This window comes from Trichechus manatus, unplaced genomic scaffold (assembly GCF_000243295.1).
Source record: "Trichechus manatus latirostris isolate Lorelei unplaced genomic scaffold, TriManLat1.0 scaffold00133, whole genome shotgun sequence".
Lineage (NCBI taxonomy): Eukaryota > Metazoa > Chordata > Mammalia > Sirenia > Trichechidae > Trichechus > Trichechus manatus.
In genome coordinates, this window is record NW_004444069.1 from 5,272,214 (window position 1) to 5,285,610 (window position 13,397).

Genomic DNA, 13,397 nt, shown 5'->3' on the forward strand with positions numbered 1-13,397 from the left:
GAAAAGGACAGTGAGAATAGCAGCACAACTGGAAGAATGTAATCGATGTCACTAAATTGTACATGTAGAAACTTTTGAAATGGTGTAATTTGGCTGGGTATATTTTCACCAAAAAAAGGTCCTCCAAGGTCGAGAAGGGAGAGTGTTGACATGTTGTGGGGTTGTTAACCAATGTCATAAAACAATATGTGTACTGACTATTCTATGAGAAACTTTGTTTTGTAAAACTTCATCTAAAGTACAATAAAAAAATTTAAAAAAAAAGAAATCAAAGGACGTATTGCATTGGGCAAATCTGCTGCCAAGGACCTTTTAAAGTGTTAAAAAGCAAAGATGTCACTTTGAGGACTAAGGTACACTGGACCCAAGCCATGGTATTTTCAGTCACCTCATATGCATGTGAAAGCTGGACAATGAATAAGGAAGACCGAAAAAGAATTGATGCATTTCAGTTATGGTGTTGGCGAAGAGTATTGATTATACTGTGGACTGCCAGAAGAACGAACAAATCTGTGTTGGAAGAAATACAGCCAGAGTGCTCCTTGGAAGCAAAGATGGTGAGACTTCGTCTCACATATTTTGGACATGTTATCAGAAAGGACCAGTCCCTGGAGAAGGACATCATTCTTGGTAAATTAGAGGGTCAGTGAAAAAGAGGAAGACCCTCAATGAGATGGATTGACACAGTGGCTGCAACAATGGGCTGAAACATAACAACGATTGTGAGGATGGCGCAGGACCCCGCAGCGTTTTGTTCTTTTGTACAGAGGGTTGCTATGAGTCAGAACCGACTCACCAGCACCTAGCAACAACAACAACTCCTTCTCCCGCAGAGCCACCGGGTGGATTCAAACTGCTAACCTTTCAGTTAGCAGCCAAGCGCTTAACTGTTGCACCACCAGGGTTCCTTAAATACTATCCGTAATAGTTCACTAAATATTTCTTCAGTTTAATTAATTCAAAACTGCCTTCTAGTGGATCCTTGCAAAATCAGCCATATGCACAGAAAGCAGCCTGCCCAGGGCTAACTCGTCCTCCTTGCCAACACTGGCTTGCTGCGCTGGGCTCAGCAGCTGCCCCTTGGCCCCACATACCGTGTTGACCCCAGAGAACTGCTGGCCGGCCATCAGCACAACGATGGTGATGAGCTGCCACCTCAGTGACCGGAACGTGAAGAGGTTGAGCACAGACAGGCGGCCCTCGGCCTTCTCGGCCTGGTCCTCCAGACACATTTCCTCTATCTCATCCTCCACCTCGGCCCAGCTGCACAGTGTCCTTAGAGCTGTGGGAGAACAGAGTGCATCCCCCACCGCGGCCCCGTCTCCCCCATAGCAGCTTTATCGGAGGTTAAGGACAAACGGGGATGGCTCCCCCTCACCTCTGCCTGCCTTCCCACCCTGGGCACAGGCTGCCTGGCCATCTTCCCAGTGTTAAGTGCTCGCCTGACCCTGACTAGGCCCCAATGCTGTGACCATGTCCCCAACTGCACCGTACCCCACCCTGATCAGACTCTCTGCTCTCAACACACTGACCAACTCTGATCGGACTCTAAATCTCAGCCAAGCTCCAGCCAGACCCCAGCCCGCAGCTACTGACCCCAGCCATGGACGCCCCTTCCACCCCCAATGCCCTTCCACCTGCCCTTCCACCCTCCATGGGCCTGCATCTCCTGCATACACACCCCAGCCCATTCTCTGCTCTGAGCAGGATTGGGGAGGGACAGGTTGGCAGGTGTGGGGGCAGGGTGGGGGAAGGGAAGGCACAAGAGGGCTCTGGCAGAGCAGTCTGCATCACAAGTACCTCGTCTCGCTGTTCCCTCGTTCCCTCGTCTCTCCGTTCTCAATCAGGTGTAGCAAGGGCTTTCGGGGTGGGGGGGAGGGGCAGGGACAGGAGTTGAAGCAGCGCGGGGATCCCTATGATGGCCAAGAGCACAGGCCAGCCTAAAAGGAACCAACACCATGAACTTGAGACCCTGGCCGGCCAGGGGACCCTGGGCCTCCAGGCACCCTTTGTTGACCTTCTGCCAGAACTCTCTCCCTTTAGAAGGTCACTCACCTGCGGTATCTCAGCCCTCAGTGAGAACCAAGGACAGTAGGGACATAGTCCTTGCCAAGATGTGGCTGCCCCGGGGCCCACCCACAAAGGGGTTCCGCATTAAAGATGGAAAAAATAATTATAATTGAAAAAAATATATTGGCTATTAATTCATTTTGCAAGAAGAGCATTACTTTTCTTGGGAATAGTGTATGGTTTATCAGTTTGAGCCCTAGAGAAAGTGAAGCCGCGTCTTGCTCCAATGTTATGATTGGAGAGGGAGATGGTCCCAGCTCTGTGACTGTGTGAGCTTTGGCTTTCAGCTCTGGCAGGTTTGGATTTAAGAAGGTGTACTGAGATTTGACCAAGAGCACAGATCTGCACATACTACCTCCAACTGCGCTAGCCAGGATGTGAACTGGACAGGTGATTTCACCTCTCTAAGCCTCACTCTTCTCATCAGTAAAATAAAGATGATGATAATAATAGTAAATATCACAGAAGAAGTGGAGGGACTGGAAGAGACTACACTCACTAAGCACACAATACCAGTTGCCATTGAGTTGACCCTGACTCATGGCAACTCCATGTGTGTCAGAGTAGAATTGTACTCCATAAGGTTTTCAAATGAGAGAGATATATATATGTGTGTGTGTGTATATACATGTATATATATGTATACATGTACATACACATATATGTATATATGTATATACGTATATATGTATTTAATAAATTTATGTATATATGTGTATATACATATTTGTATATATGTATATGTATACATATATACATATATGTATACATATACACATATATATACACACCCTCCCCCCCACAAAATGCGAACCTGTTGTCATTGAGTCTGACTCAGTGACCCTGCAGGACAGAGTAGAACTGCCGGGTGGGGTTACCAGGGCTGTAAATCTTTATGGAAGCAGACTGTTAAACATCTTTCTCCCACAGAGCAGCTGGTGGGTTTGAACTGCCAATGTTTCGGTTAGCAGCCAAGTGCTTAACCACTGCACCACCAGAACGCCTGTATATATATGTATATGTATATATGTATGTATGCTGTTAGTTGCTGTTGAGTCACTTCCTACTCATGGCAACCCTGTGTGTGCAGAGTAGAACTGCTCCGTAGGGTTTTCAAGGCTGTGACCTTTCAGAAGCAGATCACCAGACCAGTCTTCCAAGGAGCCTCTGGGTGAGTTTGAACCACCAACCTGTCCACGTAACCGTGTGTGCCACCCAGGGACTTCACAGAGTTTTCAATGTCTGATTTTTTAGAAGTAGATTGCCAGGCCTTTCTTCCCAGGAGCCTCTGGGTGGATTTGCACCTCCAACCTTTTGGTTAGTAGCTGAGCGCCTGACTGTTTGCACCACTCAGGGACTCTGAAGCATGTACTGCTTGGTGGCTATTAGCAGCAACAGTCCAGTCTGGCTTTCATTCACATCTTCTGGGGTTGAAGCCTCTCTCTCGCTGATTTGGAGTGTCTAATAGTCAACTGCATGGGCACAGTTTGGGAATCATTATCCCTAATGAGCTTCCATTGGGCAGCCACTGGGTTCCAAGGCTCTGAGTCTCCTCAAGGAACTGAGGGGACTGCACAGACATTGATGGGTCTATTAAGGAAATTTGTGAAATTTAGGTAATTTGAAAATATTTATAAAAAAAGAAAACAACCACTATGTTCAGGAGGGCCTTAAAGCCGGCCTGCATTCAAGCTCTATATCCTGGTCCCTTCTCTCGCCCAAGTCCCTATTTCACACTATTTCATACTTTCTCCTCTCTCCTCCTGCCTCCACTCTCAGGCGATGACCTTGCTTTTGTCTACAAGTGCCACTTCCACCCATGTGACAGTAACGGTGGCTGTGTTACCTGCTTGCTCCTGCGTAGTTCTCCCTTGCTATTGGATCACTCCTAGGGCTTAAGCGCTCAATTAGGTTGGCAATTAGGACCTACCCAGTGGCTCTATGGGAGAAAGACCTGGCGATCTGCTTCTATAAAGATTACAGCCTAGAAAACCCTACGAGGCAGTTCTACTCTGTCACATGGGGTCAGTATGAGTTGGAATCGACTCGATGCCACCGAACAACAACAACAGGACATTCAAGTTTGCTGCTATTTCTCTCAGTTGGAAAGAAAAATCCCTCCTTTCTCAACCTCACTGCCCCTCCAGGTACCGCCCCACTTCTCTCCTTCCCTTTATAGCCAAGCTCCTAAGAGTTGTCTATACCACCTGTCTCCTGTTCTCCTCCCATGGGCTCTTGAACCCTCTCCAAGCGTGTTTTGCCCCATTGCCCTACCAGAACTGTACTTGTCATGGTCACCAGTGTCCACCAAGGTCCAGATGCCTGATCTGAGGGTCAACTCTCAGTCCTCACCTGGCTTGACCCATCCACAGCACCAGGCACAGCTGGAGGAGGGACTGACCCAGTACGCCTGTGGTTCTGGTATATTCCCCTGTCCTGCCCACTCACTGCTCCCCCACCCCGGCCTGTGTACGCTGCTGGTTGGTTACCTGCGGGATTCCCCAGGATGGCCTGCAGGCTGAAGAGCTGAGCTAGGATAATTCCAATGATGATAAAGACCTCGTTCATTGTCCCCAAGGCACCCCTCAGGTTCTTGGGACCCAGTTCTCCCAGGCACATGGGAAGAGCACCGTAGGCTATGCCTGGTTTGGGCAAAATAAAATCAGAAGAGGAAAGAACAACCCCCACCTCCTGTGACCTGGAGCCTGAGACTTAATTCAATTCCATTTCATAATCCCTGAGCTTCTCAGTGGGATTAGCCCTCACTGGCAGTGTTATGGATTGAATTGTGTTACCCCTCCAAAAAATATGTGTTGAAATCCTAACCTCTGTACCTAAGATGTGGATATGACTCTGCTTGAAAATAGGTTTTTCTTTGATATTAATGAGGTCATACTAGTATAGGGTGGGTCCTAAACCTAATTACTTCTGAGTTACAAGAAGAGCAGATTAGACACAGAGACACGGGGAAGACAGATGCCAAGGAACACAAAGTCTGGCCAGCAGATGCCAGAAACTCCGAGAGAGGCCTTCAGAAATAATTGACACAGCCGAGACCCTTTTAGCCTCTAGAACTGTGAGAAAATAAATTTCTGTTCTTTAAAGCCAACCACGTGTGGTATTTCTGTTACAGCGACACTAGGAGACAGATAGGCAAGAGCCTACCCAGCACCCTTGCCTCCCTTCATGTCCAGTCTTATCTGCTTAGCTTGAGCTCATAAGGAAACCCCTTCAGAATGCTCAGACCGCCTAGGAACATCCCGGACATGACAAGACTATCCATACCTTCCTTGTCACAGAGTGGGGTTGTTTGTGGCAGGGGACGATCTGAGACCACTGTGTGTCTCTGAGGGGTGGGACTTAAAGGCATCTGTTTCACTTGGGTTTATTCTAAACCATATATTACTTGCATAGCTTTTTGTTTTTTAATAGGTGAATCTACTGTAGTTAAGAAACCTCACTTGCTGGCTGATCAAGGCCCCAGATTCTGTATTTCTTTTGCTTGAAGACCTTAATTCTCAGTTTAAAATGGACATCCTTCTCAGCAGATACCTTGTAAAGCCTTTTCAGTTGTTTACACCTCAAGTTAAAAGTGTATTTTTTTGTTTTTTGGGTTTTTTTTTGGCCTAAAATAACAAAACCCCCAAACCAAACCTGTTTCTGTTGAGTCAATTCTGACTCATGGCAACCCTGTGCGTTACTCAGTAGGACTGCTCCTTAGGGTTTCCTTGGCTGTAATCTTTACAGAAGCAGATTGCCAGGCCTTTCTTCCTCAGCACTGCTGGGTAGGTTCAAACTGCCAAACTTTAGGTTAGTAGTCAAGTGCAAACCATTTGTGCCCCCAGGGACCCTTATAATAAGAAGTTACTATTTCTTATAGCCCCTGGGTGTCGCAAATGGTTTGCCCTCAGCTGGTAACCAAACGGTTGGCGGTTCAAACCCACCCTGCAGCACTATGCAACAGAAGAAAAGGCCTGGCAATCTGCTTCCATAAAGATTACAGCCAATGTGGGGACAATAGTCTCAGGGAACATCTAGCTCAATTGGTATAACATAGTATATAAAGAAAATGTTCTACATTCTACCTTGGTAAGTAGTGTCTGGGGTCTTAAAAGCCTGTGAGCAGCCATCTAAGATACTCCACTGGTCTCACCCCTTCAGGAGCAAGAGAAGATGAAGAGAACTAAAGACACAAGGGGAAGATTAGTCCAAAGGACTAATGGACCACAACTACCACGGCCTCCACCAGACTGAGTCCAGTACAACTAGATGGTACCCGGCTACCACCACTGACTGCTCTGACAGGGATCACGATAGAGGGTCCCGGACAGAGCTGGAGAAAAATGTAGAACAAAATTCTAACTCACAAAAAAAGAGCAGACTTATTGGCCTGACAGAGACTGGAGAAACCCTGAGAGTATGGCCCCCAGACACCCTTTTAGATCAATAATGAAGTCACTCCTGAGGTTCATCCTCCAGCCAAAGATTAGATAGCCCTGTAAAACAAAACGAGAGTAAAGGGGCACACCAGCCCAGGGACAAGGACTAGAAGGCAGGAGGGGACAGGAAAGCTGGTAGTAGGGAACCCAAGGTCGAGAAGGGAGCATGTTGACATGTTGTGGGGTTGTTAACCAATGTCATAAAACAATATATGTACTAACTGTTTAACGAGAAGCTAGTTTGTTCTGTAAACCTTCATCTAGGGTACAATTTAAAAAAAAAAGACTGGAAAAAAAAAAAAAAAAGATTACAGCCAAGAAGACCCTGTGGAGCATGGGGCTGCCATGAGTTGGGATCAATTCGACAGCACAAAACCACAACAACCTTCTTCTTCTGGATTCTGAACTTTGCTGGGCAGCTCCAACCCTGAGGTTTCCCACGGGCTCGCTCGGGCAGCTGTAATCAGCCAGAGGGCCGGCTGGGCCAGAAGGTCCAAGATGGCTCCCTCTCCCATTTGCAGGGCTGGGTGTCGCTGGTTGCCTCAGTTCTCCACGTCCGCTCTCATCCTCTAGTAATCTAGACCAGCTTCCTCACATGGTTGTCTTAGGGCAAGCTTCCAAGAGCTAAAAGTGTGTTTTTAAATATCCCTCCCTGATAAAAGGTTTCGTTAAGCAAAAGGAAGGGCATGCAGTTCACAGGGACTGAGGACCGAGACTGGAGGCTGCCCTGGAAGCAGAAAGAGCCAGACTGAGCCGGGAGAGCCGAAAGGAGACCACCTCTCACCAGTCCTGGTTCCAGCCTCGGCCAATGGGGTTGTGCGTATCTGTCTAGATCCCCCCACCAACGTGAACCTGAGCACAGGCTAGGTGTCAGCTGTTACCCCAGGTACCTGCACAGATGCCCAGCATCACTTGAGAAAAGATGATCAGCTCAAAAGCCTTGGCCACTTTGCTGACTCCCATGAGGATGGCGGGGACGATGGTGAAGAAGTTGTTGATTAAGAGGGTCCCCTTCCTGCAACAACAGCAGAGGGCAAGGGGCTGAGGTGGCAGGGGCTCCCCTGACACCAACTCATATTCTCTGAATCAGTCATTTAGAGGTGATGGGAATGTGCCTGAGAAAGGGATGATGGATGGGGAGACAGAAAGCAAGGACAAATGGGCCGAAGTTCCAGGAAGGAAGATTTGGGATGAGGGGAAAGCATTCTAACAATCAGCAAGGAAAAAGGAGGTAGAGAGCTCCCTATCACTGGTGGTATTCAGGCAGAGGCAAGACTAGAAGACCATTGTCAGGAATGTTGAACAGAGGATTCCTGTATCAGGTGGGGAGTTAGACTAGATGGTCTCTAAGGTCCCTTCCAACGTGAAAATGAAGGTGAGGGTTTGAGTATGTGAAAATAGCACTACGCTGGTGATTCACCCCCCTTCTCCTCCTCGCTCTATGCCCCCCGTGCTGACTTGCATCAGTGGCTCCATTGCCCCTTCTCCCTCACCTTTGGCTTGGATTTTGCCAAAGGAGAAGATCAGCAGTGGGTCAGAATGAGGGAAGGGAGCCCCTTTGCTGTGGGTGGCGGTGGCTGGCTGGTATCCCCACAGCTCTCTTGGCCCCCAGGAGCTGGTAACTGCTTCTCCCTCGGCCCCTCCAGGTTGAAGGTATACAGCTGTCAGCAGCCCCAGTTCACTGCAGTGTCCTTTGGGATTTCTTCACAATGCCCAGACCTGTGAGTGCTACCAGGACCCGACTGATACAGGTGCACTAAGTCGGCCACGCCACTTGGGGGGGCTCTGGTGCCAGGAGCCGGGCCAGTGGGATCTCTAAACAGAAACCCAGAAACCGATCCAGCTGACTGGGTTACACAAGGGCTCCCCAGACAATCAGCAGAGAAGTAGCCTGGCTTCCTTGGGTCTGTTTTCTCTCCCTGGGGCCGCAGAGCTCACGCTAGCCCTGAGGCCCACCCCTCAGCCTTCCTGACCCCCAGGAACCCAGTTGGCCTCAGGGAACCAAGGACTTTCAGACCCACAAGGACAAGGCTGGCTTCATTGTGCATCCTGGGCCTTAGCCACCTCGTCTGCAAAACGAGGAGGTAATAAGAACAGTCTGAGGTTCCTCAGTGGCAGAGGTTCTGTGGCTGTGGGGTTCAAGAAGGGAAGTGGAGGCCAAGACTGGGCTTCTAGAACATTCCGACACTCCAGATGGCCTCAATGAGAGCAGCATAGTCCAAATTAGTAAAAAGCCTGAATTATAAAATAATTACAACATACTGAATGTTTTCTTCATTCAAGTACACTAGCATGGCAAATTAACTGTTAAGTATTTAGAAGAAGAGGTCCTATGTGACCTGCTTCCATAAATAATTAAATTTCAATTGGCAGTAGTTTCTTTTGTGCGTGAAAATGGAATGTGCTGAGGTTCTTTAAAAGTTCATTTTCTTTTGAGGGCTTTTCACTCCCTCCTAGAAATTGCCTGACTTGGCACATCCAAGTCCAGGTGACTGTGAATTCTAAATAGGTGGGGCCTGGAGGAAGGAAATCTGCTGGGCCAAGCCCTGTGACTGGGCTCACGCTTTTCCTTCTCGGGAACCTTGGCCTGTGCATCAGTCCTTATCTGTGGAGGCACAGCCCTGGAGCACCTGGGCTTAAGCTTGAAGATCAGTGGATCTATGGAAGCCAAGCAAAGTACAAAGGACTATTCATATCCAAACAAGATATGGAATGGTGGCACATGGAGTGACTCTGCCTGAACTCCAAACCTCAGGACAACAGAACTCTGATAAGATCCCTGGGGGAGAGGCTGCCTGCCACTGTGACAGCCTAGAGCCCTGAGCACCTGACCTCCGAATCAAGTCCAATCAACAAGGGTTTATTCAACACCTGCTAGAAGTGCTTACAAGGCACTGTGGTAAGCACGGTCAAGAACTTTGATCTCAAGGGCTGTATCATCTGTATGGGGTAGATGATGGGCGAGAACCCTATTCCCATGCAACTGAATGTTGTTTTTGTTAGCTGCTGTCGAGTCCCCCAACTCATGGTGACCCGATGCACAATGGGACCAGACTGCTGTGATCTGTAGGATTTTCATTGGCTGATTTTCAGAAGTAGATCACCAGACCTTTCTTCCTGGTCTATTTTAGTCTGGAAGCTCTGCCGAAACCTGTTTAGATCACAGCAAAACACAGGCCTCCACTGATGGATGGGTGATGGCTGCACTTGAGGTGCGTTGGCCAGGAATTGAACCCGGGTCTCCCACATGGAAGGTGAGAATTCTACCACTGAACCACCACTGCCCTCATATGCGACTGATCAGGGAAAGAAGTCCCAGGAGAATTCAGGGACTTGCTTTAAGGTCATGATGTCATGGCAAAGTGGGGACCAGACTTCAGACCCCTGATCTTCAGGGTTGTACTGTCTTCCCATCACGTGCCAGTCACCAGGAGGTGTGGTTTACTAACGTGAACTTTAAAGGAGCAGCGTGCCTCCTGCTTGCTTACCTGCCGCACTTAACAACCAGCAGGCCAATGACCAGTGACCCCAACAAGCCGCCCAGCGGAAACATGGACACAGTGCAAGACCACAGGAGCAGCATGACATTCTCGTCCATGAATGTCCCGTGCCGCTCGAAGTAGGTTTCATTATAAAATGACTTCGAGACCTGGAAAACATCATCCCATCCCCAGCAAAGAGTACTGTGCAGCTCACAAGAAATCATGGCCTAAATGTTCTCATTGTATAGAAGGACATTTCTGTCAATACCCCCCAGGACTCATTTGAACCTGCTGCTTCTCGGCTCTTACCTGAGTTGAAAAATCTACTGTACGATGGTTGAGGTGAGGAGCCAGACTGCACGAAATCTTTTTCAGAGCCTTACCCTGCAAGAAGCAACCTAAGAAATATTCTTACTAAGTGTATAACTTTGGGCAGGTTATATAGCCTCTATAAGTCTTAGTTTCCTCATCAGTTGCAGAGATGATATACATCCCTAGAGAATCTGGAGGCACTAAATGCGATCATGTGATGATACAGTGCTTGACTGAGAAAAGATATTCCATCAATGGTAATAATTACATGTATATGAATATACATCATGAGCAATTAACCATAGTACCTCCTGTTATGGACTGAATGGTGTCCCCCAGAAATATGTGTCAGCTTGGCTAGGCCATGATTCCCAGTATTGTGTGGTTGTCCACCATTTTGTGATCTGATGTATTTATCCTATGTATTGTAACTCCTAACCTCTATTATGTTAATAAGGCAGGATTCAATCTGCAGGATTAGGTTGTATCTTGAGTTAATCTCTTTTGAGACATAAAAGAGAGATGCGAGCAGAGAGAATAAGGACCTCATGCCACCAAGAAAGAAGCGCCAGGAACGGACCACATTCTTTGGACCTGGGGTCCCTGCACTGAGAACCTCCCAGACCAGGGGAAGATTGATGACAAGGAGCTTCCCCCAGCACCTACAGAGAGAGAAAACTTTCCCCTGGATCTGGCACCCTGAATTCAGACTTCTAGCCTCCTAGACTGTGAGAGAACAAGTGTCTGTTTGTTAAAGCCATCCACGTGTGGTATTTCTGTTATAGCAGCACTAAGTAACTACGACATCTCCTATAGCAGTCAGCTGAATGAAGTGTAGCTCTAAACTAGTGACATTGATTTTTAAAAACATAGCAGAATTCACAAATGCAAATGAACAGTAATTGTACCTCCTCCCCCCACCCCCCGAAACACTGAGTCCTGTCCCCTCTGGCCCATTCAGGGACTTCCTGCCTGCAGTTGTCCCCTCTCTGTCCTGTGTCACTGGTCCTTTTCTCTCCACCTCATCCTTACCATCACCACACAAACATGGCTCCTACCCTATAAAAACTTAACTTGACCCCCTCATCTAGCTCCGGCTTATTGTTATTGTTGCTGTTGAGTCAACTCTGACTCATAGCGACCTTACATATAACAGAATGAAACATTGCTGGGTCCTGCGCCATCTTCCTGATCGTTAGTTTGTTTGAGTCCATTCTTTTGGCTATTATGCCAATCCATCTTATTGAGGGTTTCCCTCATTTTTTGCTGACTCTCTACTTTACCAGCCATGGTGTCCTCTTCTAGTGATCGGTCTTTGCTGATGATGTGTCTGAAGTAAGAGAGTAGAAGTCCTCACCATCCTTACTTCTAAGGAGCATTAGCGTGTATTTCTTTTAAGATTGATTTGTTCCTTCAAATCATTTCTGTCCAGCTAAGCTCCCTCTTTAAAGCAAACCTCCTCCCAAAAGTGACCTGTACTCTCTGTCTCTACTTCATCTCTCTTGAACCCACTCCAATCACACTTTTGTCTTCAACTCTCACCTCAGCTGCTCTTGTCAAGATCAGTCATACCCTCCACAAAATCAAAGACTGTGGTCTGTTCTCAGTCCTCATCTTGACTCTTCCTTCTTCGCTCACAGCTTCTACTAGGCATTGAGGACACTCTGCTCCCTGGTTCTCTCCCACCTGATAAGGGCCCCTTCTCTTCTTCCTTTGTTTCCCTTCTCCCCAATCTGAATCCCCAGGGTTCAGTTCTTGACCCCTTCTCTTTGCCCTCTATAAGTGGTCTTCCCAGGGAGAGGGCAGCAGGACTGAGGGCATAAGCGACTAGGCAGGGAATCCAGGTTCCCCCTGGCATCCTAGTGTGCCTGGACAAGATGACACTCCTTGGGGGCACACATCCAGTCACCCCCTGCTCTCCAGAGTCAGGAATCCAGGGAAGAACCTGAGGATACTGCAGGGGTTGAGGGTGGGAAATGGAAGCCTCCAGAAGAAGATGGCAGCCTTAACAGAGGAAGATGGCAGCTGCCTCCCTGCCTTGCGGACCCACCTCAGCTGCCTACCAGCCCTCCTTGTGCCCACCTTATGTGGTGTGTTGACCATGGCAACGTTGTAGCCATATTGGAAAGCAGAGCCAAAGGCAGCGTGGGCTGGAGTTGCTGTGGGAGTCAAGAGCCATGTTCAGGTACTCTGCAGGGCTGGCCCTGTTCAGGTTGGGCCCCAGGATTCCCAGAAATGGGGCCATGGCTGGGCCTCCATTTTCCTCCAGCTCAGACCATAAGTGAGGCAAAGGGGAGCCCAGGCCATGCCCAGGGACGGTGAAGGAGGTCTCTGGGCAGGGAAGGCATTCTAAGGCTGGGGACCCTCAGGGCTCTGAGATGTCTGGGAGAGGGGTGGATGGCATTATTTCCATTTCTCTGGCCGTGCATTTATTCTTTCCTTGAAGATATATTTGAGCACCTATTATGTGCCTGGCCTTGTGCTAGGGGATGCCACAGGGAAGAGGCCCAGCAAAGCACTGCCCTCATGGAGCTTACATTCTAGTGAGGGGAAAAAGACAAACATACAATAATCCCAAATAGTGACGTTGCTAGGGAGACAACAAAACAGAATAATGGAATAGAAACCAGTGGGAGGCCATTTTCAGCAGGGTGGACAGGGAGGGCCTCTCTGAAGAGGTGCCCTTTGAGCTGAGACCTAAATGACCAGAAGGAGGCAGCTGTGTGGAGGGTCTGGGGAAAGAGTGTTCCAGACAGAACAACAGACAGAGGCCCTTAGGTGAGACGACACACACAGCCTGTTCTGAGGCCCACTGGAAAACCTTTCACTGGGCTCACTGTAGCATGCTTTGCTGGTTGCCACAGCACCCAAAGGCCGAGGAAGGAGCGGCAGAAATGAGGTGGGGCCTGTGGGTCACCTGTACATTGCTGCCTCCCAGAGCTCCACCCAACCAGCTGGTCCAGAGCCAGGGGCCCTGGACCAACCCCCACACTCCTCTGCTTGCCTGTTATAACTGTGTATCCCCACTCCTACCACACTCCCAAGCCCATCACACCCTCACACCCCCATGCATACCCCCCACCCATACCCCACC

At 48.6% G+C, this 13,397-nt stretch overlaps 1 protein-coding gene across 1 annotated transcript in view; it reads right to left on the reverse strand.

Annotated features, from left to right (window-relative positions):
• Positions 1–13,397, reverse strand: part of SLC2A7 (solute carrier family 2 member 7) — a 40,311-nt gene that overhangs the window by 11,589 nt on the left and 15,325 nt on the right. Inside the window, 7 exon segments of the mRNA XM_004385176.1 lie at positions 1,095–1,282; positions 1,801–1,870; positions 1,873–1,940; positions 4,560–4,712; positions 7,400–7,524; positions 9,998–10,158; positions 12,386–12,462. Coding sequence (XP_004385233.1) covers positions 1,095–1,282; positions 1,801–1,870; positions 1,873–1,940; positions 4,560–4,712; positions 7,400–7,524; positions 9,998–10,158; positions 12,386–12,462 — 842 coding nt within the window.